The sequence below is a fragment of the Cervus elaphus genome, chromosome 10, assembly GCF_910594005.1.
Source record: "Cervus elaphus chromosome 10, mCerEla1.1, whole genome shotgun sequence".
In the NCBI taxonomy this organism is placed as follows: Eukaryota; Metazoa; Chordata; class Mammalia; order Artiodactyla; family Cervidae; genus Cervus; species Cervus elaphus.
Window position 1 is genome coordinate 41,733,706 of NC_057824.1, and position 25,120 is coordinate 41,758,825.

The 25,120-nt window shown below is 48.2% G+C and overlaps 2 protein-coding genes across 2 annotated transcripts in view; one reads left to right on the top strand and one right to left on the bottom strand.

Annotated features, from left to right (window-relative positions):
* The window catches only part of VKORC1L1 (vitamin K epoxide reductase complex subunit 1 like 1), a 55,565-nt gene extending 50,090 nt beyond the window's left edge, over positions 1 to 5,475 (top strand). Inside the window, exon 3 of the mRNA XM_043914874.1 lies at positions 1,621 to 5,475. Coding sequence (XP_043770809.1) covers positions 1,621 to 1,847 — 227 coding nt within the window. The 3' untranslated portion in view covers positions 1,848 to 5,475. The remainder of the gene's footprint in view (positions 1 to 1,620) is intronic.
* A 3,503-nt stretch (positions 5,476 to 8,978) lies between these two features.
* GUSB (glucuronidase beta) lies at positions 8,979 to 21,013 on the bottom strand. Its single transcript, XM_043914876.1, has 12 exons — positions 20,403 to 21,013; positions 18,601 to 18,786; positions 18,098 to 18,279; positions 17,773 to 17,915; positions 17,409 to 17,596; positions 16,915 to 17,067; positions 16,518 to 16,696; positions 16,049 to 16,195; positions 14,183 to 14,267; positions 12,395 to 12,571; positions 10,575 to 10,710; positions 8,979 to 9,511 (listed from the first exon to the last, which is right to left on the bottom strand). The coding sequence occupies exons 1-12, from the start codon at positions 20,613 to 20,615 to the stop codon at positions 9,342 to 9,344; spliced, it is 1,959 nt and encodes a 652-aa protein (XP_043770811.1). The 5' UTR covers positions 20,616 to 21,013; the 3' UTR covers positions 8,979 to 9,341.
* Positions 21,014 to 25,120: the final 4,107 nt, after the last annotated feature.

Below are 25,120 nucleotides of genomic sequence, written 5' to 3' on the forward strand. Positions count from 1 at the left end.
TCATGGATGTCGCTGGTCATCCAGTAGTTAAGACTCTGTACTCCCAATGCAGGGGACACAGGTTCAGTTCCTGGTCAGGGAACTAAGATCCCACATGCCGCAGTGGGGTCAAATAATTAATAAATACTCCTCTGCTTTAAAAAAAAAAGTTCTTTAAAAAACACGTATATTAAGTGGTCTCTAGGCAAGTCGGTCCCCATGGCTAGGCTAGAGCCCAGATGCAACTTCTCATGGTACTGGTAGTGTGATCTCAGCTCCGTAATTAACCTCTTCAAACCACTACCACTTATTTATTTTTATCCTGTTTCTGTGATCCTTATCCATTAGTTGTTGGGTAGGAGGATAGGTGGTTTAATATGCTCTGCTGTCTCCTCTTGTCCTTGAAAATAAATGCACATGTTCTCAATACTGTTGGCTACAGGAAATTACAAAACCAAAAGTGAAGATGTCAAGAGTTCAGGCAAGTGTTTGTCTTGAGAACTCAGGTTAGCACATATAACTGCCTTTTTTCTCCATCTGGTTTGACCCACATGTGGCCAACTGGCCAAATGTGGTTTTCCTTATGCCCCAGGGGTGAGCCCTTTCTGAAATGTTTATCATAATTTTTTTTTTCCCTTCAACAGCATGTTGATGTAATCATCTCCCATTATGGGATTTTTGATAAATTTGATCTAAACACAGGAAAGCAAATTTTACTTTCCACAGGTGGGGAGCCCATCTATAGTGAAAAAGGTCTGGGATGATCTCACCAAATGTGTCCTGTTTGGAAGAGAAGGTTGTGGTCCTCACATTACTTTTTTTTTCTCCTCTCATTACTTTATTCATTACAGGAGGTAGGGGTGTCAGTTTTACAAATCTGCTTCATTGCATAATATGATTGCAAAAGTGCATATTTTCTTTACATGCCTTAACTAAGGCTAGTTTATGAAATACTTAATATTTCATCCAGAATATTTACCAGTCAAAAATAGTGCAGCTAAAAAAAAAAAAAAAATAGTGCAGCTATGGGATGAACATGTACACACTGCTATATTTTAAGTGGATGACCAACAAAGGCCTACTGTAGAGCATGGGGAACTCTGCTCAATGCTATGCGGCAGCCTGGGCGGGATGGGAGTTTGGGGAAGAATGTTGTTGTTGTGACTAAGTCATGTCTGACTCTTGCAACCCCTGGACTGTAGCCCACCAGGCTCCTCTGTCTGCAGGATTTCCCAAGCAAGAATACTGGAGTAGGTTGCCATTTCCGCTCCAGGGGATCTTCCTAATCCAGGGATCAAACCCGTGTCTCCTGCATTGGCAGGCAGATTCTTTACCACTGAGCCACCAGGGAAGCCCTTGGGAGAGAATGGATACATGTATATGTATGGCTGTGTTCCTTCACTATTCACCTGAAACTATCACAACATCACAACATTGTTAATCGGCTATTGTTAAAACAATAACACTGCAGCTATCAAACTTAAGAAAATAGACCTGTAGGTCTTGTCCTCAAATTTCAGTGTTTTGTCTTAAGATGAGTGTTCCAACCCTGCAGCAAATCACAAAATGTTACCTTTGAACTCGGAAACTTGTTCTCCAGTGTCAAGGTCTGACTGAGCCAAGTGTCCCTTCCTCTTGCAGGTCTGACAGCAAGTGCAGTTGCAGCTTTAATCCTCATGACATCCTCCATCATGTCCGTAGTGGGGTCTTTGTACCTGGCCTACATCCTGTACTTTGTGCTGAAGGAATTTTGCATCATCTGCGTCATCACATATGTGCTGAACTTCATTCTTCTTATCATCAACTACAAACGACTAGTTTACTTGAACGAAGCCTGGAAACGGCAACTGCAGCCCAAGCAGGACTGACTGCCTGACGAACTCTTTAACTGACAGTCTGAAGTCCCTTTTTCCATTAAGTTTATTTTGCAGCAGTTTGGTTTTTTTTTTTTTTTTTTTTAATTATTCTTCTTCTTCTTCTTCACAACAGACACTTTCCCTAAGAATCTTAAACTGATTTTTAAAAATCCTGTAAATTAGAAGGGGCTCTAGCTATTTTCTGTGTCAATCTTCATTTTAAATATGGATACAAAAAAAGGATACACCGAGCCAATCAAAGACAAGCTTTAACTTTACTTTGGAGATGTTTCTGAAATGGTAAAATGTGGCCCGAGCCCCTTCCCCTCAGTTGTAAAGTCAGCAACCATTGCTAGTAATTCTCTAATGTGTATAAATTCAATTTCAGGTATAACAAATGTGATCATGACATGAAAATATTTTAGAATAGATACTGTATTCAATATTGCCATGTTTACAATATGTAATATGTTTTTTAGCCAATGGATTTAAACATGTAGATTCAACTAGAATCCATTTATGTGATATTTGTAAATAAAGGTAGAGATATTGGATCCAGCCCTGCAGAAACTTGCTGTTCAGCTTAGTTGGAGTGTAGTGATGAGGAATAGTCAGCTCAGTGCTGACTGAAGACATACTGAAAATACTGAGTCCACACAGAGCATCTTGTAGAAAGGACTGGCAACTGTGGGTCCAGCACTGACAGCAAAAATAATAGGGTGACTGGTTCCCTTTCATCTCCTTCCTTTGAAAGGAAGAAACTAAATTTGGACATTCAAGTCAAGCTTGTACCTAGTCATAAAACTGGATCAATTAGAAACTTACAGCGTGAGTCACGTGACCAGACTTTCAAGGCCTTCAGGACACGAAAGGTGGGGAAATGGGCAGATTTCTCTGGCAAAAAGCTGGAAATAGTACTATGGCGTTTCATAGTCTCTTACAACGGGTGAATTTTCATGCAGGTAATTTTCCTTCACAGTAGTGCCAGTCAACCAAACAGTATTGGCTTGGAAAACCATCAGTATAAGCCCCAGTCACTCCAGAGTAGGATTACTCTTGGGTAGCTCCATAGTGTTTCTCCTGTTTCTTTCTTCACTAACCGGACATCTAGTTTAATTGTTTTAGGGTCAGATATGACATTTGTAGACTTTAGGGCTGACATGCTGCTCAACTGGCTTAACTGGGAGTAGTACTAAAGGGAGAAGTATCTCAAGGTGGAACATAGTACTCTTTCTAATAACTACCGCAATGCAGAGTCTTTGAAAGCGATTTGAATAAACCCAAATGAAACAGTGACAGTACATTTCTCTGGTTAACATCTTCTATCAGAATGTTCAAAGTGCCTTCTGTCTTAAATCTCAAACCAAATATTTTGTGTGTTGAACTTGGGCAGAAGTGTCCTTCCTTCCTTTCTCAGCATGAAGTAGGAAACTTGCAATCTATAGAAAGGTTCTGTGTGATCTTTTCATTTCTTAGGTTGAGAAGGAGTAGCCATGTTTTTGCTTCCAATTCTGTTCATGATTATGTTAAGAAGAAACCGGTAACTATTGAGTGTTCTGCCTTTTGTAAGGAGGGGACAGGCTCTGCTCTGTAAACCGTAACATGTAGAGTCATCAACTGTCCAGCAGTTTCCAACCAACTGTCATAATTGATGCAGTGTATTTTTCTAGCCCAAGGCAGGTATCAAATTGCATTGTAATGTACTTTTAACCAGTTTAAAACAGTTTTGTAAAAGATAGCTTAGTTCTGATTTCATCCAGGCTTATGTTTTTTCCCATGAATGTGAATATTTCAATGTCTGTTTTATTATGTATGTATTGTTCTTGTTTCTCTAAAGAACTCTAGAAAGTGTTGATTAGATGTCTGGTATTTATGGAGAAATGAGTTCTCTGGAGAACTGCACAATGAGCTCGTCTGGCAGCAGAGCTTCCCCTCTACCCAGCAGATCAGCAGTTCACTGCTTCTCTTTTCTCCACTAGTCTGGAGACGGCTTCACCGTGATGACATCGTAGTATATATATATATATATATAAACTCTGGTCGTGCTAAACAAATTCCTTGTGTCCCCATTTAAAATTGTTCTTTGCCCTCCTCTGTATCGGTCAGCGGAGTAGAGTTAAAGCTTGTCTTGATGTTGAGTTCTTGCGAATGCCTGCAATTCTTTCGTGAGAAAACATCAGAGTGTTCAATCAGACCCTTCAAGTTTTTCCTTTGCTTTTCTAAGCCCTGGGGACACCACTGTTTCAGTTGTAGAAAAATTGTTGCCACATTCCTACGACCCCAGAATTCATGTCCTTCTCACTGAGTGATGAACATGTGCTGCCTAAAATACCACGTGGTGATGCCCATCTCTCTCTAAGCAAAGGACCCCCACCCTGGTATGTGTGATTTGGTATTTTTCCCTGGGAAGAATTTAGGCTTCCCTCTACATCCTCAATTCTACCCTAGAAGAAGGGGAAAACCCCCTGTTATAAAAGTCTGAGAGTTATTAAGATTATTTCAGACTGAATATTTAAGCACTGCAACTTTATTAGCTACCAGTGTTGAAGAACAGGTTGGGGAAAATGTGAATTTCTACTTCTCAGTTTTCAAAATGATTTGTAACAGATGAAGCCTCTTATTTATTTGACAGTCCTATCATTTGAAGAAATAAGAGAAGTCATGGTTACAGGATAAATTTTAGGAAAGCTTGATGGTTTGAAGGGTTTCATTTGATTTTTTTTTTTTTTCTCATTGCAACTAGTTGCTATCAGTTGAGGGCCAACTTCTGGTGAAGTGTCAGGTTTAACTAGCTGTGTGCCCTGGGTGTATGTAGCCCCTCCTTAAATCCATGACTTTTAAAGATGTTGATAGCATTGACTATTTTCATTCAAAGAGACAAAGATCTCTCATTTGATACAAGAGATATTTGGACCTCCTACGTAGAATACAGGACCAAGACTACAATGAAATTAAAACTGTGAGTTGGCTTTAGTTTTCTTAGACTTCATTTAAGACTATCAGCAGAAGTACAAAGTTGTCTTCAGCAAAGCTTGACACCAATAACTGCTGACAGATCTTACCCTGAACATCAGTACTGGACAACTGCCAACAAGAAACCCACTCCCATTTTTGGTAACCTATTTGGGAAAGAATACCTAATATTCAATCTTTGTCCTCGTGTATTTTTGTGTATTTTTTCCCCAATGGGCAAGTACTGGTGAAACACTGCTATTTATATATTTTAGGCAGCACTTATGAGTCCTAATTTGTGAGAACTACCCTTCAATAAATCAAAGGTATGGGGGTGGGAGTCCAGGTGACTTGGTTAAACTTTTTTTTTTACATATTAGCCCAGAAAAGGTAAAATGTTTTGTTATAAAACTGTATTAAGCATGGCCTAAGTATTAGGTGTATGATCTGTATAGTATGTTCCATCAAAAAATATTTATTACTAGTGCTTTAAGCTCCAGAGTAAACATTCATTTTAAATGGAGTTCACTGGGCAGATTTCCCCTTTAATATAGATAGATATATTCTTTATCAGAGATTTAGGACACAGTTTTGCTAACTGGTAAAAACAAATGTAAATATGTAAGAATGTTTATTTGTTGCACATAACTTTTTTGGTATAAAATAAATGTAGAAGTTACCTGTGGAAGTTGTGCTGCCCTCATTCTTATACTGCAGTGTTACATTTCAAAAAAGCAGCAGAAATGAATTCAGTCTTAGAAATGATTTTAAGTTTTGGTCACACCCTGAGGTCAGGACCTTAGTTCCCCAACCAGGGATTGAACCCATGCCCCTTGCACTGGAAGACAGAGTCTTAACCACTGGACCATCAGAAGTCCCTATAACTGATCCTTACAATTAATACCACAGCCTCATTTCTACGATATAGAGTTGACTCTTTTTCTTTTAAATTATATGTAACTTATAGAAGACAGAAGCAGAATTCTTAGAGATTCTAGTTCTTGGAATTCCTGTGGGTTTATGATTTATGTGGTTGTCAAGAATTAATGAAGATGTTACTGCTTACAGTTCTGTGAGCACATAGACTGTATTAATCAGATGTTTTTTCACTGCTTTACTATAGCTCACCTTGAATACTCCACTCTTACAATCTCCTAAAAAGTTAATATCTGCGAGAAAGATAATTTCATTGGAAATGCAGTTAGCCATATTTTATTGAATAGAACAAATGTGTCCTTTGTTAGGACCTTAGGACTTGAGAAAAGAATCTTACCCCTAATTTGTAAAACATTTAAGTGTGTCTGTCATTTTTCTTTTTTTTTTTAATGTTTGTCAGGTAAAGAATTTTATATATTATTCCTTGACATTAAACTGGAACATAAAACTTGATTACTTCAAGGAACTTAGAAGTTTTAGTGGTAACAAAATAAATATACAGCCCCTAAAATTCCTAACTTATTATTTGGGTGGACGACACTCTCATTTCTTCTTGAAGCTTGGAAAGGAAGGTTAAAAAAGGGCATGTGTTGAGACATGAAATCCCCTACAAGTGGATCAAACTCTGTATTAAGAACTACATTGATTTATGGTCTTCAATTTGATTGGACAGTATTTTTCCAAAGCTTTCAGCTTTAAATCAGGGTTGATGAACACTGACATTTTACAAATAACGTACCTTACTTAATGGAGCCTGCGGAAGAGGGGCAGGAGGACAGATTCCTAAGGAAAGACCGTCCTAGGGGTCAGAGCAGGGGGCGGCACCTGCAGACAGGTACGGAAGTCTGCCTGTCTGCAGCCCGTGCATTCAGAGGCCACATCTCTACCTTCACTGGAGTCGGCTGTGATGGTCCAGTGGGCTTCTACACCCGTCTGTCCCTTTCAGTCCAGACAGAATGATGGCTGCGGTTGGAAGAACGTCCCAGAAGCACTGGTAACCTCTGAGCTCCCTTCCAGTTCCGACACTGCTCCATTCTTACCTCCCTTCTGCGTCTCCGTCAGCTTAGCTCCGGTTCACAGACCCTGTGCCGCCTTCTTCCAGCATGATGCTACTTTCTGTGAATTTGCTGAAACTTCAGCCCTTCTGGGGAGTTCCTAGCAGCTGTTTTCTACTGTCACCCACTCAAGTCAAGGCTGCCCACAAGTGCAGGCGGCAGGGCTGGTTTGGTGGCGACACAGTTTGTAAGCCACGACTCTGAATGGGGCATGAGTGCTGAAGCAGAGGTTTCCCAAGACTCTGTTAAGGCTACAAAGATGGAGAAGCACTATACAGTCAGCAAAAACAACACCGGGAGCTGACTGTGGCTCAGATCAGGAACTCCTTATTGCTCACTTCAGACTTAAACTGAAGAAAGTGGGGAAAACCACTAGCCCATTCAGGTGTGACCTAAATCAAATCCCTTATGATTATACAGTGGAAGTGACAAATAGATTTAAGGGACTAGATCTGATAGAGTGCCTGATGAACTATGGATGGAGGTTCATGACACTGTACAGGAGACAGGGATCAAGGCCATCCCCAAGATAAAGAAATGCAAAAAAGCAAAATGACTGGCTGAGGAGGCCTTACAAATAGCTGTGAAAAGAAGAGAAGCAAAAAGCAGAGATATACCCATTTGAATGCAGAGTTCTGAAGAATAGCAAAGAGAGACAAGAAAGCCTTCCTCAGTGATCACTGCAAAGAAATAGAGGAAAATGATAGAATGCGAAAGACTAGAGATCTCTTCAAAAAAATCAGATATACCAAGGGAACATTTCATGCAAAGATGGGCTCAATAAAGGACAGAAATGGTATGAACCTAACAGAAGCAGAAAATATTAAGAAGAGGCAGCAAAAATACACAGAACTGTACAAAAAAGATCTTCATTACCCAGATAATCACAATATGTGATCACTCACCTAGAGCCAGACATCCTGGAATATAAAGTCAAGTGGGCCTTAGGAAGCATCACTATGAACAAATCTAGTGGAGGTGATGGAATTCCAGTTGACCTATTTCAAATCCTAAAAGATGATGCTGTGAAAGTGCTGCGCTCAGTATGTCAGCAAATTTGGAAAACTCAGCAGTGGCCATGGGACTGGAAAAGGTCAGTTTTCATTCCAATCCCAAAGAAAGGCAATGCCAAAGAATGCTCAAACTACCGCACAATTGCACTCATCTCACATGCTAGTAAAGTAATGCTCAAATTTCTCCAAGTCAGGCTTCAGCAATATGTGAACCGTGAACTTCCAGATGTTCAAGCTGGTTTTAGAAAAGGCAGAGGAACCAGAGATCAAATTGCCAACATCTTCTGGATCATTGAAAAAGCAAGATAATTCCATAAAAACATCTATTTCTGCTTTATTGACTATACCAAGCCTGTGACTGTGTGGATCACAATAAACTATGGAAAATTCTGAAAGAGATGGGAATATCAGACCACCTGACCTGTCTGTTGAGAAACCTGTATTCAGGTCAGGAAGCAACAGTTAGAACTGGACATGGAACAACAGACTGGTTCCAAATCGGGAAAGGAATATGTCAAGGCTGTATATTGTCACCCTGCTTATTTAACTTATATGCAGAATACATCATGAGAAACACTGGGCTGGATGAAGCACAAGCTGGAATCAAGATTGCTGGGAGAAATATTAATAACCTCATATACAGATGACACCATCCTTATGGCAGAATGCGAAGAACTAAAGAGCCTCTTGATGAAAGTGAAAGAGGAGAGTGAAAAAGTTGGCTTAAAGCTCAACATTCAAAAAACTAAGATCATGGCATCCAGTCCCATCACTTCATGGCAAATAGATGGGGCAACAGTGGCTGACTTTATTTTGGGGGGGCTCCAAAATCACTGCGGCCATGAAATTAAAAGACACTTCCTCCTTGGAAGGAGTGTTATGACCAACCTCGACAGCATATTAAAAAGCAGAGAGATTACTTTGTCAACAAAGGTCCGTCTAGTCAAGGCTATGTAAGGATGTGAGAGTTGGACTATAAAGAAAGCTGAGCACTGAAGAATTGATGCTTTTGAACTGTGGTGTTGGAGAAGACTCTGGGAGGCCTGGCATGCTGTGGTCCATGGGGTCACAAAGAGTTGGACACGACTGAGTGACTGAACTAAACTGAAGGCTACAAAAACAGCCTGAGACACCAAAAACAAATGCAGATGCTTTTCAGCAGTATAGATCATTCAGTTTACGGATGGTCAGTTTTAAGCTAACTCTTTATTCTGATATGACAAAAGCCTTTATTTTCTTTATTACTATTATTATTGGCCATGCTGTGCAACATGTGGGATCTTAGTTTCTCAACCAGGGATCAAACTCAGGCCCCCTGCAATGGAAGTCCTGAGTCTTAACCACTGGACTGCCAGGGAAGGCCCTACAAGTCTTTATTTTCACCTCTAATGTTCCCTTCTAGCAAATGACTACAAAATCCAGGTGAGAAGCTTCCAGGTCTGCTATGCACAGCACAGGAAACACTTGCTCGGTGTGCGATGGAAGTAGCACCCCCTCCCTGGGGAGGAGGAGCTGACCGAGCCAGTGTCTGCAGAGAGGTAGTTCTCGCTTTAAACAGTAAACAGGCTGTTTCCCACACACTGTGACTTCACAGCTGACCGGTGGTACCGGGTTTCATTGGCAAGTCTCCAGTATCTCTCTCGCAACAGGAATGCTGCACTCTTTGGTTGTCTCTGCCGAGTGAAGATCCCTTTTCTGTTCCCTATCATCCGAAATGGTGCTAAAAACAAGGCAAAAGGTGTTTCAGATGACTCCTGATGGGGAAAATCAGAACCATCCTGGAGCCACGCTGGGACCTCAGCAATGTCTTCATGCTTTAGAGCTGCTCGGCCTGCTGTGGACTCAGAAGTGGCCGCTTAATGGGTTAAAGACTTAAATACCAGTGCTCCCTGAAACACTTCAGCTTTCATCCATTGGGGGAAGAATCTAAAACTGTTTATCTTTTCCTTGCAAGGTAATGTTTAAGACATTTAGGGTGCCCAGCTGCCTGATAACTGGAGCGGGGCTGAGACAAAGTTACCCTTGGAAAGGCTGGAGCCCTCTCTGAAAGGACTGCTCTCCTCGTAGGAGCCAGAGTCTTGACCACTCACGGGCGCCCAAGTAGGATCTACTAGTAGAAGTTAAAGTTCTCCCAGGCAAACCTCCACCTGGGTCCCCACCCCTGGAGGCAGGTCCGCCAGAGAGGGAGGTGGAAAGAGCAGCTATGCTCCCAGCAAATCTCTCCACCCCCAAGAGAAACCACTCCTTCTGTGAAATGGAAAGGCCTCTCCCACTGAAAAGATCCAGACAACAATCATTTCTTCCATGAAAAGCAAATACCAGGCACCGTGCCAAGCACTTCAAGTGGAATCCCTATGTCAGCCTGCAAGGTGGTGGGCGTTATCCCCACTTCACAGGCTCATCAGGTTTTATATGATCTTAGGTTTCTCAGGCTTTGTACCTTATCCTAGAATCACAAGTGTATCCCAGTAAATCCAGTGCAAGATCCACTTTTTCCTCATACTATCGTGAAACACAGAGGAAAGCTGGCCACCTCTGCCTTGAGACAGTCGCCTCTCCCATTTACTTCAGAAAATGATCTCTATTACTTGCAGCATGCAAGTAATCAGCTGCTTGCTCAACACAACGGACTTTTTCCTAGGAAATCCTCTGTGTAGCCTGCTTTGATGACATCAGCCTTCCCCTGCTTTTTTCCAGGGTTCTTAGAACCAAATGTCCTGAACTAACACGCCCACCAGAAACAATGAGAAGGGGTACATCCAGTGCACCCACATGCCACTTACACTGATTAGTCATGAAATCAGCAAAATTCCAGATGAGCTCGCCAACCACATATTCTTTGCGTTTTTGGTCCAGAACCGCATGATACTGCTCAAGCAGGCCTTTCTGGTACTCTTCACTGAACATCAGTGGTGGATCCTGGAATTCACGGCAAAGAGAGAAGTTAGGAGTCAGAACCAGCAAAACTGTAAACATTAGATAAAAATAAAGATCCATGTGGTGATGACCAAAATATCTGTCCTTGTGGTGGGCTACGGTGCCTGCAGGACTTGCTGATACTGGCATAGGGACAAGCCAGTGTGTGATGTAGCCCAGGGTTAAAAAAAAAAAAGACAGAAGCTTAAAACAACAACAACCACCTTAATTAGTAACTGCTTTGTTTATAAACAGAATTTTTTTTTTGGCTGCATCAAGCGGCTGGTGGAGTCTTAGTTCCCCAACCAGGAATTGAACCTGGACCTTCGGTAGTGAAAGCACAAGTCCTAACCACTGGGCAACCAGGGAATTCCCATTAAACAGAATTTAATAATTGCTTTAATTTTTCCCACCTCTATTCCCCACTGCAGTCTTACAACTGAACTATACTACGAATAAAAGTACGTCTCTGGATAATAAATTTAAAACCCAAGGCTGAAGTAGCTGCCAATGCATAATTTGAGCACTGGTGTGACTCAGATTTAACTTGCCTCCAATTCCCGTGTATCTCATCTAGGTAAGGAGCTGCTGTTCAGCCCATTGACATTCAACAAATCATCATTTAGCATCTGCTTATATGCCAGGCATTAGGGACAAAGTAACAAACTAGAAAGATAGGGTCCCTGCCCTCATGGGCTTTACAGTCTGGCAGGACACAGTTCTAAGTGTAACAAGGGTGAATTGGGAGCGTGTAGTGTGTGTGAGGGGCTGGGTAGGAGGAGGTTAGCAGGGGGCACAGAAAGCTTCATTGAAGCTGAGACCTGCCAGGTGAGGAGGGAGAAAAGCAGAGGCCACATTTATGGACTCGGTCTCCGGTGAAGAGCTCACGTCTGTCATGTGCTAAGATATGACGATCTTTGAGATGTTCTTAGGGCATAAGGTCTGAGTTTTCATCTCATGGGAATTTGTGGCGGGTGCTGAGTCTTTGACGCTCAAGGGTGCAGCACCGCAGTCATCTTCCAAGGGAACCAACCCCTGTGGGCTTGGGTCCTCCTTCCCGACAAGAAGGATTAAAATGCTGTTACACAGCATGCAGTGCCGATGCAACTGCGGCGGGCTTACGAAGCCAACGGAAACACAATTTAATCTCCCTCCTGGAGCCCCCAGTCTGGTCAAGGAGAGAACAAAGAGAGCATGACCGCTCACGGTGCTCCTCTGCCCAGGTAGGTGGGGTCCTCCTCCCCCAAGAGTGGACACCTGAGCTGAAGCAGGAACGCTGAGTCAAGTTCCATTAGCTGGCGATTATGGAGCTAAGAAGGGCTTCCTGGGCAGAAGGAAGAGGCCAGGCCAGCACAGGAGCCACCAAACAGAATAGACCAGGATCCCCTGGGAGAGGGCAGAGGGCATGCACAGCCCCGGCCACAGATTAGGGCTTCGTCAGGGGTAGCCAGGGACAGGACAAGGTTTGGATTTGTCCCACGGACCACCTGGGCAGCCTGTGGGAGGCTACCTGAGGACCATGCACACGGATCAGAGGCTGAGTCCAGGGCCGCTGTGTGGAGGGGCAGCTTCGGGCAAGCCTGGTAAGGTGGGAGGTGGCCAGGACAAGGGAGGGACGGGGAAGTGATGACTGACATCACTGTCTGAGAGAGGGAAAAAAATAACCCCCATCTTCGATGCAACTTACCTCGTGAAACCCCGCAATGGTATCTGCTCCGTACTCGCTCTGAATCATCGGCTTCTGGTAGACCTTGTGCCAGTTCTCGAACTGGGTTGCCAGCTGCAGCTGGATCACCTCCATGTGCCCATAGTCGTGGTACCAGGAGTAGTAGCTGTTCACACAGATGACGTCCACGTACGGCGCCTGCAAGAGCATGGGGGCGAGTCCGCCAGCCAGCAGGGGGGAGCACTCACACTCGGGGGTGCCTCTGGCAGAGGAGGTAAGAAGAGAGTGCGCCAAGTGCGCTAGATGCGCACGTGTAGGAAGTAACAGTCAGAAGGGACCTGAATGGAGCGAGTGAACGGAGCAGGTCTCTCGTTCTGGCCCGGCACCCCGACCTGGCTGCAGCCGGGCTCCGGGGAGGGCGATGAGAGGCAGAGCTGGCGCCAGGAACGCCGGCCCCAGGGGAGCCCATCCAGACCGGACTTCATTCATCTCTAGGTTGTGCTCCTGTCACTAGTCATCCCCTTGGACCCTTGAGGGTCGAAGGCAGTTTTTCTCCTCACAGACCCTCCCGAGTCCCCTTTCTGAGCTACTGTCATGGGCCCTGAAGAGACTGGACAGTTCCCTCCTAGGAGGGCAGCCCGGCTTGGGGGGCAGCACTGCCACGAATCTGAGCAATGTGGTGCTCGGTGGACCGCAAAGCTCACCTGAACCTACGCTCGCCTGCAGAGTCTGCAGTGGGACCCATGTGGGCCCTCTCTCCCAAGGGACTGCAGCGCCCTTCTGAACTTGGGGCAGAAAGATGCAGGTGGGAAGCGGTACCTCTGGGTGGGCACGTGACCACAGCTCACACATCCCAGCGGGTGAGCCTGGCAACCTTCTGGGGCGACCAGTACAGGCTCCCTTGCCCACTAGAGCAGGAAGGGATGCCACTGAGACTGAGACGCCCAGGTCTGCCTGTGCCCCACTGGTGTTCCACCACACTCGTGTTCCTTTGAAGGGACGGCACCGGAGCTCTAGGGCTGCAAACCATCCGGTCCATGTGGAAATGACAGTGCTCACAACTTACACTTGTACGCAGTGCTTTCTTATCCTCTCTTTCTTGAGAGGATTTCTCTTTCTGGAGCACTTTTTAGTACTGGCCTCAGTTCCCTAGTGAAGCATCTTCTTGCTCCCGTGTTTTACAGCTTTTGTGCAACAACTCAACACAGTTTCTGACGAGCTGCTGTACCCAGGGACCATGAAAGGAGCCATGGGGTCCCACCGGCTGGGTAAGCCTCTCCCTTCAATTTTCAGTCCCCCCAGTGCTGGATCTCAGCAGTGGTTCCCAAAGCTGACTGATGCCTGGAATCAATGAGGAGTTTTTAAAAACTCATATTCCTACCCTGGACTTTACAAATCAGAATCACAAAATCCAGAGCTCTGTACTTTCGAAAAGCTTCCCTTTGTGGCTCCAACGATCAGGCAAGTTGGAGAAACACAAGTCAATGATGACTTTAGGCTCCCGTAAACCTCTGCCCTTTTCTGAGCATATTAAACTGGGGGCATAAAATTAAATCAAGGTCTGGAGAAACCGATGAATTGAGAACGAACTGAGAAGGAACTCGACCTCCCTACGCCTGACCTCCTTAGCTTCAAGAAGCTACACTGCCTGGCAAAGGACTGCCTGGCAGTTCTCTTTAACCCAAAGACCATCTGTGGAAATGGTCAGACTGGCTGCTCGTGGTCCCTCCCAGCAGCTCATGTCAGCAAGCATCAGGGCAGGACAAGAGGACAGGCAGAGGGAAGACGTGCGGAGACCCCCAGGCTCACCCCCAAGTCTGCTTCATAGCTGGTGCTGGTCACAAAGGTCACGGGCCGGGAGGGGTCCAAGGCTTTAGTGTGGGCAGTCAGCGTCCTGTCCACGGAGGGCAGAAGACACGGTGCTGTCAGTCTGGGGAGGGCTCTCAGGTACCCCTCCTGAATCCTCTCCTTCCCATCTTCCCAGACAAAAAACCCCCAAGACACGCTCTCCTCCCTGCCTTCTAGGGTATTTCAGGTAAGCAAACGTGTTCCTCCAGACATCATGTTCCCTGACATCATTCTCTCTTCCTCTCTCCCCAGATCTTAGCCCCCCACCTCTCCCGCAAAGGGGGCCATCCTCAAGAGATGAGAGGCACAGCTGAGATCTTTGAGCTGGGCGCTGCGAAAAGCAATTTTCCGCATCTCTGACAAAACTAGGATGTGGTGCAGGTTAGGATGAGTATTAATTTAACATATCACTAGGGAGCATGTCCTGGGAGGCAAGCTGTGAACTGGGCACTCAGTAGAGACTTAAATAGGCATGCATTGGCTTGGCCGAAAGTTCATTCGAATTTTTGAACAATGTTATGATAAAACCCAAACGAACTTTTTGCTCAACCCGACCTCCAGCTGTGTGTCCAGAGCTCATCTTTGCCTAGGAAGGTCCACTACCCAAACCCTCCATCCTGAACAGGGGGATGCAGGCAGTGTCTCCTAGGGAGTATTTCCATGGCCTCTGCTGCCTCCGCAGTATGTGAAATAATTCCCCACTCCAGGCTACGCCACAACTGCAGGATGGTAAGAAAGAGAAGGAATCGAGGAACACGCCAGGAGGCTGGCCAACTGTGGGGAGATGGCCCCTATGTGAGGTTTCTGCCCACAGCAATGCCTGGGGGATGGGGGAAGTTATTGGTATGCAGTGAACAGACAATGAACTTCAGGTGACCTGGTCCCGTCCAACAACGTAACTTTAGGATAGTTGGAATATGGACGTCATTGAAAATCTGTTTATAATTATATGCCTAGGTCAGTCAGCTTTATAAAGCTTAAATTCCCTTTACAGGTGAACTCAAAAGCATTGCAAAGTGGTTTTGTGCAGTTGTAACATGTACTAAATTTCCCAGGAATGGAGACACCATAAAAATCAAGGGAAGACCCAGGTGGTAAAGAACCCACCTGCCAGGCGGAAGACGTGGGCTTGATTCCTGGGTCAGGAAGATCCCCTGGGGAAGGAAATGGCAACCTACTCCAGTATTCTTGCCTGGGAAATCCCATGGACAGAGGAGCCTGGTAGGCTACAGTCCATGAAGTCGCAAAGAGTCAGACACGACTTAGCGACTAAATAACAGCAGGGCTTGGTTTTGACTGGAACTCTATTGGCCATGGCTCAGTCCCTTAGAAAAGAGCAGAACGGAAGGAAATGCTGCTCGCAGCACCAGAGTCGCCGGCTATGCTTCCCAGCCCTGTTATCAGCTTCTGTAGCTGTGTTTTCAGGGAGTTTCCCGGAAGGCGCAAGCGCCTGACTCCTTCACTGGCCCTTCTGGAGTGTCAGGCTCACACATTTATGTATTCTTTGACAAATGTCTCTTCCTTATGTCAGTCAGGCCATGTCACTACCTTTTTTCTTTAATTTGAAGTTTTATGTATAAGTAGGTTATGTTATCTCTGGATTTCATCGCAGGTGTGTCAAGGAGACACTTGGCTGAAATCATAATCTGGGTGGGTGGGTACCTTGTCCCCTGAATTGACTAGAGATGGATGCACCTGGGCTGGGAGCAGCCCACACCCACCCCAGGGCCCACCGCCACTCTCCCGTGGCTGCCAGGCAAGGTTGAGCTGGGCCAGCAGGCTGCGGTCTCACCTAGGACCCGGCCCAGGCAAGGCAGGAGCACTCACTTGAAGTAGTAACCAGCCGGTTTCAGGAAGGAAGCGGGCTCATTGGCCAGGGACCACATTACAACGGCCGGGTGATTCTTGTCCCTGCGGATCATTTCCTCCATCACCTCCAGGTGGTGCTGCAGAGACACGTTGCTGAAGCTCTCACTGTGGGCCGAGGGAGGAAAGGGAGCAGGTCAGTCTGATTTTCTTTCCTTCTAGTAGAAACTCTGGGCTTCCTTGATGACTCAGTGGTAAAGAACCCGCCTCCCAACGTAGGAAAGGCAAGTTCGATCCCTGGGTCGGGAAGATCCCCTGGAGAAGGAAATGGCAATCCACTCAAGTATTCTGGCCTGAAGAATCCAACAGACAGAGGAGCCTGGTGGGCTACAGTCCATGGGGTCTCAGAGTCACAGACAGCTGAGCGACAGCACGCACACACAGGCTGCTGAGCTGGGAAGGCTGGGCAGTGCAGGCAGCAGGCACTCACGCCGACACGATGCCCACACCGGGGCTCTCGTCGATGACCACGATCCCGTAGCGGTCACAGAGTTGCAGCACCTCCTCCGCATAGGGGTAGTGGCTGGTGCGGAAGGCGTTGGCGCCCAGCCAGCGAAGCAGGTTGAAGTCCTTCACCAGCAGCGGCCAGTCAAAGCCCCTCCCTCGGATCTGGGGGACAGCAGAGATGGGTGAGCCCCTGCCCTCGACCCCATCCCAGACACATTTCCTTCGAGAGCTGGGCTCCCCCAGAGTTACCCCATCAGCCCGCTCTCCAGGCCAAGCACAGGCAGTGGTTTGGAGCGGTTTGCTCTGAGCTGCCCTCAGCCACTCCAGGGGCTGCGGGGAAGGGGATGGTGAGCAACAGGGACCCAGGAGCCCCTACTCACGTCTGCATCCTCATGCTTGTTGACCCCTTGGAAATAGAACGGCTTCCCATTGATGAGGAACTGTCTCTCGGTGATGGCCACGGTGCGGATCCCCACGGGGAGGGTGTAGAAGTCAGACACGGGCCCCACAGCCGTCTGCGCCGTCAACTTCACCTGTGAAAGCCGAGCACTGAGCATGAGGCAGCCTGACCGGCCTGAGCCCCACGCAGCCTGAGCTCCACAGGACAGCCCCTGGCAAACCACGGCGGCCCACCTCTGGGGCTGCAGGTGGAGAGAGGCAGAAATTACATCTGCCGTGAGCAAGAAGAAACTTTTGCCCACACTGCCCCAGGGCCTCCTCTTCCAACTCAGCCTGCCCACCAAGGGCTGAAAAAATCAGGCTGGGGACTCTTCAATCCAACAGCCCAGGAAGCTGAGGGGACCAGGCCTGCTAAAGCTAGGGCTGCTGGATGGGGGCAAACAGCCTCCCCCAGCCCAATCCTCACCACCATTACCTCCAACGAGTACAGGTAGGCAGGGTGCTCATGCATCAGGTACGGCCACCAGAGGTGAGCACTGGGCACCTGCAGCTGGCCCTGGGCCCCTATCCCCTTGGCCACAACTTTGCCTTCCTCATCCAGAAGACCCACGTCCAGTTGGAAGTGGTCACTGCCCTGGACGACGATCTGGTAATTCACCAGCCCTACAGGAGACAGGAGATTAGATGAGAGAGAAGAGGGGGGCATGTGACCTGGGGTCCTACAGGTGAGAGCACCCTGAGGAGGTGGGTGGGAGAGCCTGTCTCCAAGGGGATCTTTCCAAACAGGGAACCAAGCCACTCTGGGCCTGGCTGAGGGCAGATCCTGGCAGGAGCCTCACCGATGTCTTGGTCCATGTCGGTGGTGACGGTAATGTCATCGATGTAGGTGGTAGGCGTGGTGTAGAGGAGCACAGTCCGATGCAGTCCCGCGTAGTTGAAGAAGTCAAACTTTATGTTCTGGACAAAGTAACCCTTGGGGTACCTAGGACGGAGCAAGGGGATAGTGGCCTTGTCCCGAATCCTTCGATCTCAACTCACATGTCTCCCTGGCCTCCCAGAGCCAGGGCCTCACCTCTGCTGAAGCCGCCCTGTCCCCGGTGGGCAGACGTCTGGGCAGGGTGGGGAGTGGGGGCGGGGGCGGGGGGTGGGCAGGGTGCTGCTCACATGGAGGGGTCCGTCTTGTAGAGGATGGTCCCCGGCGGCAGGGTGTGCGGGGACAGCGTGTTGTTGATGGCGATGGTGATGCGGCAGGAGGACAGGGGCCCGCTCTGGACCAGCTTGCTGATGTCAGCCTCGAAGGGGAGATGGCCCCCCTCGTGCTCTGCCACGTGGACCCCATTCACCCACTGCAGATACAAGGAGACGGGGCAGGGGGGCCCGGCCGTTTCCGGCATGCCCTCACACACAAGTGCAGGATGGGGAAGCAGGCGGAGCGGGTGGGCTGAGGGTTCTGCCAGCTGCCACTGACCTCGGGAGTGGAAGAATGGGGCTCCAGGGGAATAGACAAGACCACCCTCCTCCACCCAGGGCACAAACTCCAGTGTGGGGCCTTAAATGTGCCCCCGCCCCCCACCCTGCAACCCCAGAGGCAGGCACCCCAGGACAGCCTGCCCCCTGCCCCACCCCACGCCCGGCCACCCGCCCTGCCTACTGCCCACTGCACTGACCACAATGGCATAGTAGTGGGCGCTGCCAATCCTCAGCACCACTCTCATGCCCAGGTCCTCGGTCCACCGCTGGGGCAGGGTGATCTCCCGTTCATACCACACCCAGCCGACAAAACTCCGCAGCTGCCCGTCCTGGCCCACGTCATTGAAACTTGAGGGCACCGGCATGTCCAGAGTAGGGCCTGACTGAGGAGACCAGGGTGGGAATCAGGTCTGGACCACCCGGGAAACTAAGGGGCCAGGTCCCCCAGCAATTCTGCCTGCAGGACAAAGCTGGACAAAATGACTTCTCCCCAGGTTCTTTCCTGGTGGCCCAGCAATAAGGAATCTGCTTTGCAATGTAGGGGACACAGGTTTGATCCCTGGTCTGGGAAGATTCCACATGCTGCAGGGCAATTAAGCCCAAGGACCACAACTAAGGCTGGATGCAGCCAAATATTTATTTTATATTTGGCTGCATGTTAAAATATTAAAAAAGAAAAAAGACTTCTCCCAGACCCTCCCAGATTCCAGACCACCCTACCAGCAACTCACCAATGTCTTTTATGGACTCATTTAATTTTTACAACTCCATGAAGCAGACCCAGTCAGTCACTCACTCACTCAGTCAAGGGTGCACCGGGAACACCTACATGGTGTTCTAGGCGCTGGGAATAGAACACTGGACAATGTCTCTGCTGTCAGTGAGCAGCTCTATGTAGAGAGGGTGCAGAGGGGCAGGGAGCTATCTTGGGGTCAGGGAAGGCCTTTGGGGGCCAAGGCCCATGAGATACAACCTCTGGACATCCTGGCAGAACCTGAGCCCCATAGGGAACCCTTTGAACTTCTTGACCCTTGAACACCTCAGGAAGAAGGCAAGGCAGTAGCAGACAGACAGCTCAGTGAGTCTGGAAGCAGATTGAGGAAAAGCTTCCTGAAGACACAGATGAGACACAGGAACTCAGAGGAAGCGGGATTCCCTGCCCCTCACAGCTGTATGCCCAGCGGCTGGCCCAAGCCCTGCCACACAGTGAGGACCCAGTAAATACTGACTGAATGAATGGATAACTTTCTGATGACACCAACAGCTAGGATGCTTTGTGTCCGAGGTCTGCTGGGAGCAGAAGTTCTTAGGGCAGCGGGCACCCGCGTTTTCATGGAAAGGGGTGTGCCCAAGGCCACAGCCAGCCTGGGGCAAGAAGGATATCCAGAAATCAGACCCTGACTAAGAGGAAGATGATCAACTGACTGCCACAGGAAGGAAGGCTGGCCGGGGAGCAGGGGCCGCTCTGGAAGGAAACTGTGAGTGGGGGCACGTGCCCGGCTCCCCCACCCCTTTCCTCCTCTGATGAGGGCTGAGCGGCAAAGACTGAAAAAAGAGGATGTAAGGGAGGTGACCGTTGGATGCTCACGGCCGATCCCCGCCCCAGTTCTCAGCCCACCCGACCCAAATCAAAAGGGGAGACCTAGAAAGGGGTGCTCGGCTGGATGCCAAGCCCCGTTCTCTACCTAAACCTTGGAACCCAGAGTCCTTCCTGCCAGGACAAAGGTGCGGCCCCAAAATGTCCAAAGACTCCCCTCCAGCCACGGGGCGGCCACCGGCCCTAGCTCGCGGCAGGGACACCGCTCCGGCTCCGCCTCCCCTACCGAAGTCCGGCCCGCCCATTTCCTCCTGCAGGTCATTCTCCGGGTAGGTCGACCCCACGGCCCCCCAGGGCCGTCCATCAGTTCCAAGGGCACAAGGGAAGGCTCCCCACGCCCCCCACACCCGGCTTCCAGGAGCTCCCCGGCCCCGGCCCAGGTCCCGTCCCCAGAGCGCGCACCTCCCGCAGCGGCGCCCGGTACCACTGCTGCTCGAAGCCCTGGCGCCGGTTGTCGGAGAAGTCGGCGCGGAAGCTCCAGAGGCCGTCCAGTTCCTTGCGCTCCCGCGACCGGCTCTCCCGGGGATAGAGCATCCCGCCCTGCAGCAGCGCCAGCCCGCAGCCCCAGAGCAGAGGGCCGAGCACGGCCCAGACGCCCGCCGGTCCCCGGAGCATGGTTGCAGTGCGGCCGGGAACAGCAGCTGCGGGGCGTCCCCGGCCGCGCGCTGATAACGGGGCCGGGGCGGGGCCTAGAGTCACGTGCCCCGCCCCCGCGCCATCTTGACCAGTCGGGGCACCCCCTCCCTGCGAGGCCCGCGCCCCTCAGGTCGCGACCGGCCCTCCTTCCTTCCCGAGGGCGGCGGCGGCGGAGGGCCCGCGGGGAGCCGGAGCGCCAGCCCGGACCCGGAAGAGCGGAGGTCGGAGGTCGCAGGCTTCCGCACCCGCCGGGTCGCCGCCCTCCTCCACCCTGGCGTCCCCAGCTGCTCGCGCCCAAGGCCGCTCGTCCAGGCTCGCGAGCCAGAGCCGGACCTGAGAGGCTGCCGGGTTCCGCCCAACACACACCGATTCTTCAAGAAGACCGGCTGGGGACACCCCCACTCGCTTATGCCTGCGGGACACCGGTAAGCTCAGGCGAAGCCTGTATGCCTAGTGCCCCCCGGCCCGCAGGCGTGATCACCCGGCTCTTAGCCTTGACCCTGGGCCTCCACCAGCAGTCCCCTGGTCCCCGAACCCCTACCCAGGGTCCCTGCGCTCCTTGGCATTGCGGACGTACACATAAAGATACAAGGAGATGGAGTCTATGGTACCAGGATCCTGGCCTGGGTGCATTTGTTCCTACAGTTACTTGATTTTTTAAATTATTAATTTTTGCTCTGATTTCAGTTCACCAAAGCAACCTTCTGGCTTAGACCTTGACACTGTAAACAAAGTAGATCCCGGGACAGTACAAATAAATAAATTGCAAGAATTGGCAAGGCCTAAAGATTTTTTTTCCCCAAATGCTTACAATATAAAAAGAAGAAAAAGTAAGATGCAAAAGTTTATACTGTGTGATCCTAGTAGTGCTAAAATTAAATCCACACAGCTGTAGATAGATGTGAACTGTTATTATCAGTGTTACAGGTGATTTCCATTTTCTTCTTCATATGTTCTGAGTTTTTGAAAATTTCTATCATGAACATGCATTAATTTTATAATCAGAATGAAAACAGTGGGAACTTTCCTGAAGGTCCAGTGGTTAAGACTTCCCTTCCAATGCAGGGGGTGTGGGTTTGATCCCTGGTCAGGGAGCTAGTATCCCGCCTGCCTGTAGGCCAAAAACCAAAACATAAAACAGAAGCAATAATGTAACAAATTCAATAAAGCCTTCAAAATTTAAAAAAAAAAAAAATAGTCCATGTTAAAAAAAAAAAAAGAAAGAAACTAATGATCTTCTTAAAACTAGCACCTGGGCACCAATAAGTAAAGTTGATTTGCTTTTGTATGTGTGTGTGACACGCGCTCGGTTCCTCAGTCGTGTCCCCCTCTTTCCAACCCCACCAGCTATAGCCCACCAGGTTCCTATCTCCATGGGACTTGCCAGGCAAGAATACTGCAGTGGGTTGCCATTTTCATCCACGGGCATCTTCCTGACTCAGGGATCAACCTGTTGTCTCTTGTGTCTCCTGCTTTGGCAGGCAGATTCTTTCCCATTAGCACCACAAAGAAGGAAACCAATAACCATTTGAAGCTCGCAAATGGGCACAAATAAGTAAAGGTTGATCTGCTTCTATAATAAATTGATTTTCCATGTGAGAGTCGATCTGTATATAATTAGTTGAAAATTGATTTTCTACTGTTTGATCAGAGGACACAGAAAACCTATTTTCCGAACCCATGACCCTAACAACCAGACCCTGAAGGGTGAAATCCATTGGCCAGTTTCCTTGCCCCTTCATTTTGCAGCTGTGCACTAAACGGAATCTGGAGATGAAGTTCTGGGAGTTTCCAGCAGTGAGAGTGGATGAGGTCACCAAAGAACAGAGGGCAGGTGGAAAACAGATCCCAAGAGTCGCCCTAAGGCACCCTATGTTATGAGTAGAAGGGACAAAGAGGAGAAGTGAGCAGGTCACCATCTCCTTGTGGATAAATGCAGACCCCTTAGTATAGTCTGTTGTGGTCTGACTGGTACCCCTGATCCCTGGCTCTGAATTCCAGAACACACCGTGCTCCTGCTGGCTTCTGGGCCCTGGCTTAGGACCTTCCCTCTGTCTGGAAGCCCTTCCACCCCGACTAGTTAACTCTTCCCTCTTCCCCATCACTCTCATTCTTCAGGGATCATTTCAGAGATTTTTCTTTGTTTGTTTTTTAGCCACACCATGTGGCTTTTGGAATCTTAGTTCTTCAACCAAGGACGGAACGGAGGCCCTCAACAATGAAAGGGCAGAGTCTCAACCATGAGATCACAAAGGAATTCTCTGTTTTTCCAGATACCTTTATCTTCACATCCCGTGGCCTCCAGTTCATTCCCTCTGCATATACACAGGCCTCAGATTCACTGAGCAATTTGGTCCTTGGCTCAGGTCCCCTCTCCATCATACCTCCTGTCCCTATCAGTGGCCTTCCCATCCTGGGCCTTTGTTCTGTGACCACCTTGACTTTATCTACCTCTCCATTACCTGTGGTGACTCATTTACTGGATCATGTTCTGGGTTCTTTTCATTTTCTGTTACCCAAGACTTCTGAGATTCCTCCCAGCCTACCATCTCCTCTAATTTTCATCATCCCCATTTATTCTAAATTTGCTCTTTTACCAGATCCAAGCTCTGTTTTTCTCTATCCTCCCCACCCTTCTTTTTTTGTTTTAATGTTTGGTCACACCTGGTGGCATGTGGTATCTTAGTTCCCCAACCTGGGATTGAACCTGTGCCGCCTGCATTGGAAGGCAGAGTCTTAACCACAGAACTGCCAGGGAAATCCCTGTCCTCCCAATTTTTCTGAATTGAGCTCTCCTCCCCCAGTTTTTCAGCATGAAAGCTATTGTGAAACCACACCCTGACTCTCGCAGGGGTCACCCACCATTCTATAGCTTTTCTTCTGGAACCTCTCCACTCATGTCTCTCCTTTCTTCTTGCTCAGTTGCTGCCACCACCCACTTCACCCATGGGAGAATTTTCTCCTCTCCAGCCCCCAACCCTGACAGGAATGAAACCAGCTTCCTCTTTGCTGCTCGTGAAGGTGGGCACACACTCTTTCTTTTTTTTTTTTCCATTTATTTTTTTTAGTTGGAGGCTAATTACTTTACAGTATTGTAGTGGTTTTTGTCATACATTCACATGAATCAGCCATGGAGTTACATGTATTCCCCATCCCGATCCCCCCCTCCCACCTCCCTCTCCACCCGATTCCTCTGGGTCTTCCCAGTGCACCAGGCCCGAGCACTTGTCTCATGCATCCAGCCTGGGCTGGTGATCTGTTTCACCCTAGATAATATACATGTTTCGATGCTGTTCTCTCGAAACATCCCACCCTCGTCTTCTCCCACAGAGTCCAAAATTCTGTACATCTGTGTCTCTTTTTCTGTTTTGTATATAGGGTTATTGTTACCAGCTTTCTAAATTCCATATATATGTGTTAGTATAGTGTATTGGTCTTTATCTTTCTGGCTTACTTCACTCTGTATAATGGGCTCCAGTTTCATCCATCTCATTAGAACTGATTCAAATGAATTCTTTTTAATGGCTGAGTAATAGTCCATGGTGTATATGTACCACAGCTTCCTTATCCATTTGTCTGCTGATGGGCATCTAGGTTGCTTCCATGTCCTGGCTATTATAAACAGTGCTGCGATGAACATTGGGGTGCACGTGTCTCTTTCAGATCTGGTTTCTTGGGTGTGTATGCCCAGAAGTAGGATTGCTGGGTCATATAGCAGTTCTAATTCCAGTTTTTTAAGAAATCTCCACACTGTTCTCCATAGCGGCTGTACTAGTTTGCATTCCCACCAACAGTGTAAGAGGGTTCCCTTTTCTCCACACCCTCTCCAGCATTTATTGCTTGTAGACTTTTGGATAGCAGCCATCCTGACTGGCGGGCACACGCTCTTTCTATCCTAAGGACTCGGCTACACAGGGAGAAAGGGGAGACCAGGCTAACGAATGCAGGGAAGTTACTGAGTTCCATCTCTGCTGGGAACTGGTCCGTAGTTGCTGCTTTTCAAGTTACTTATTTTTTAACATTTATTTGTTTATTTGTGCCAGGTGACTATGCCAAAGCCTTTAACTGTGTGGATCACAATAAACTGTGGAAAATTCTGAAGGAGATGGGAATACCAGACTACCTGACCTTCCTCTTGAGAAACCTGTATGCAGGTCAGGAAGCAGCAGTTAGAACTGGACATGGAACAACAGGCTGGTTCCAAATAGGAAAAGGAGTACGTCAAGGCTGTATATTGTCACCTTGCTTATTTAACTTATATGCAGAGTACATCATGAGAAGCGCTGGGCTGGAGGAAGCACAAGCTGGAATCAAGATTGCCGGGAGAAATATCAATAAACTCAGATATGCAGATGACACCACCCTTATGGCAGAAAGTGAATAAGAACTAAAGAGCCTGTTGATGAAAGTGAAAGAGGAGAGTGAAAAAGTTGGCTTAAAGCTCAACATTCAGAAAACTAAGATCATGGCATCCGGTCCCATCA

Excerpts from the sequence above, each read along its gene's own strand:
- GUSB (XM_043914876.1), bottom strand. The coding sequence starts at position 20,615 with ATGCTCCGGGGACCGGCGGGCGTCTGGGCCGTGCTCGGCCCTCTGCTC. Across the intron at positions 14,268-16,048 it reads CCGGCTGGTTACTACTTCAA|GACGCTGACTGCCCACACTA; the intron begins GTGAGTGCTCCT and ends CTCCGTGGACAG. Across the intron at positions 12,572-14,182 it reads GCTATGAAGCAGACTTGGGG|GCGCCGTACGTGGACGTCAT; the intron begins GTGAGCCTGGGG and ends ATGCTCTTGCAG.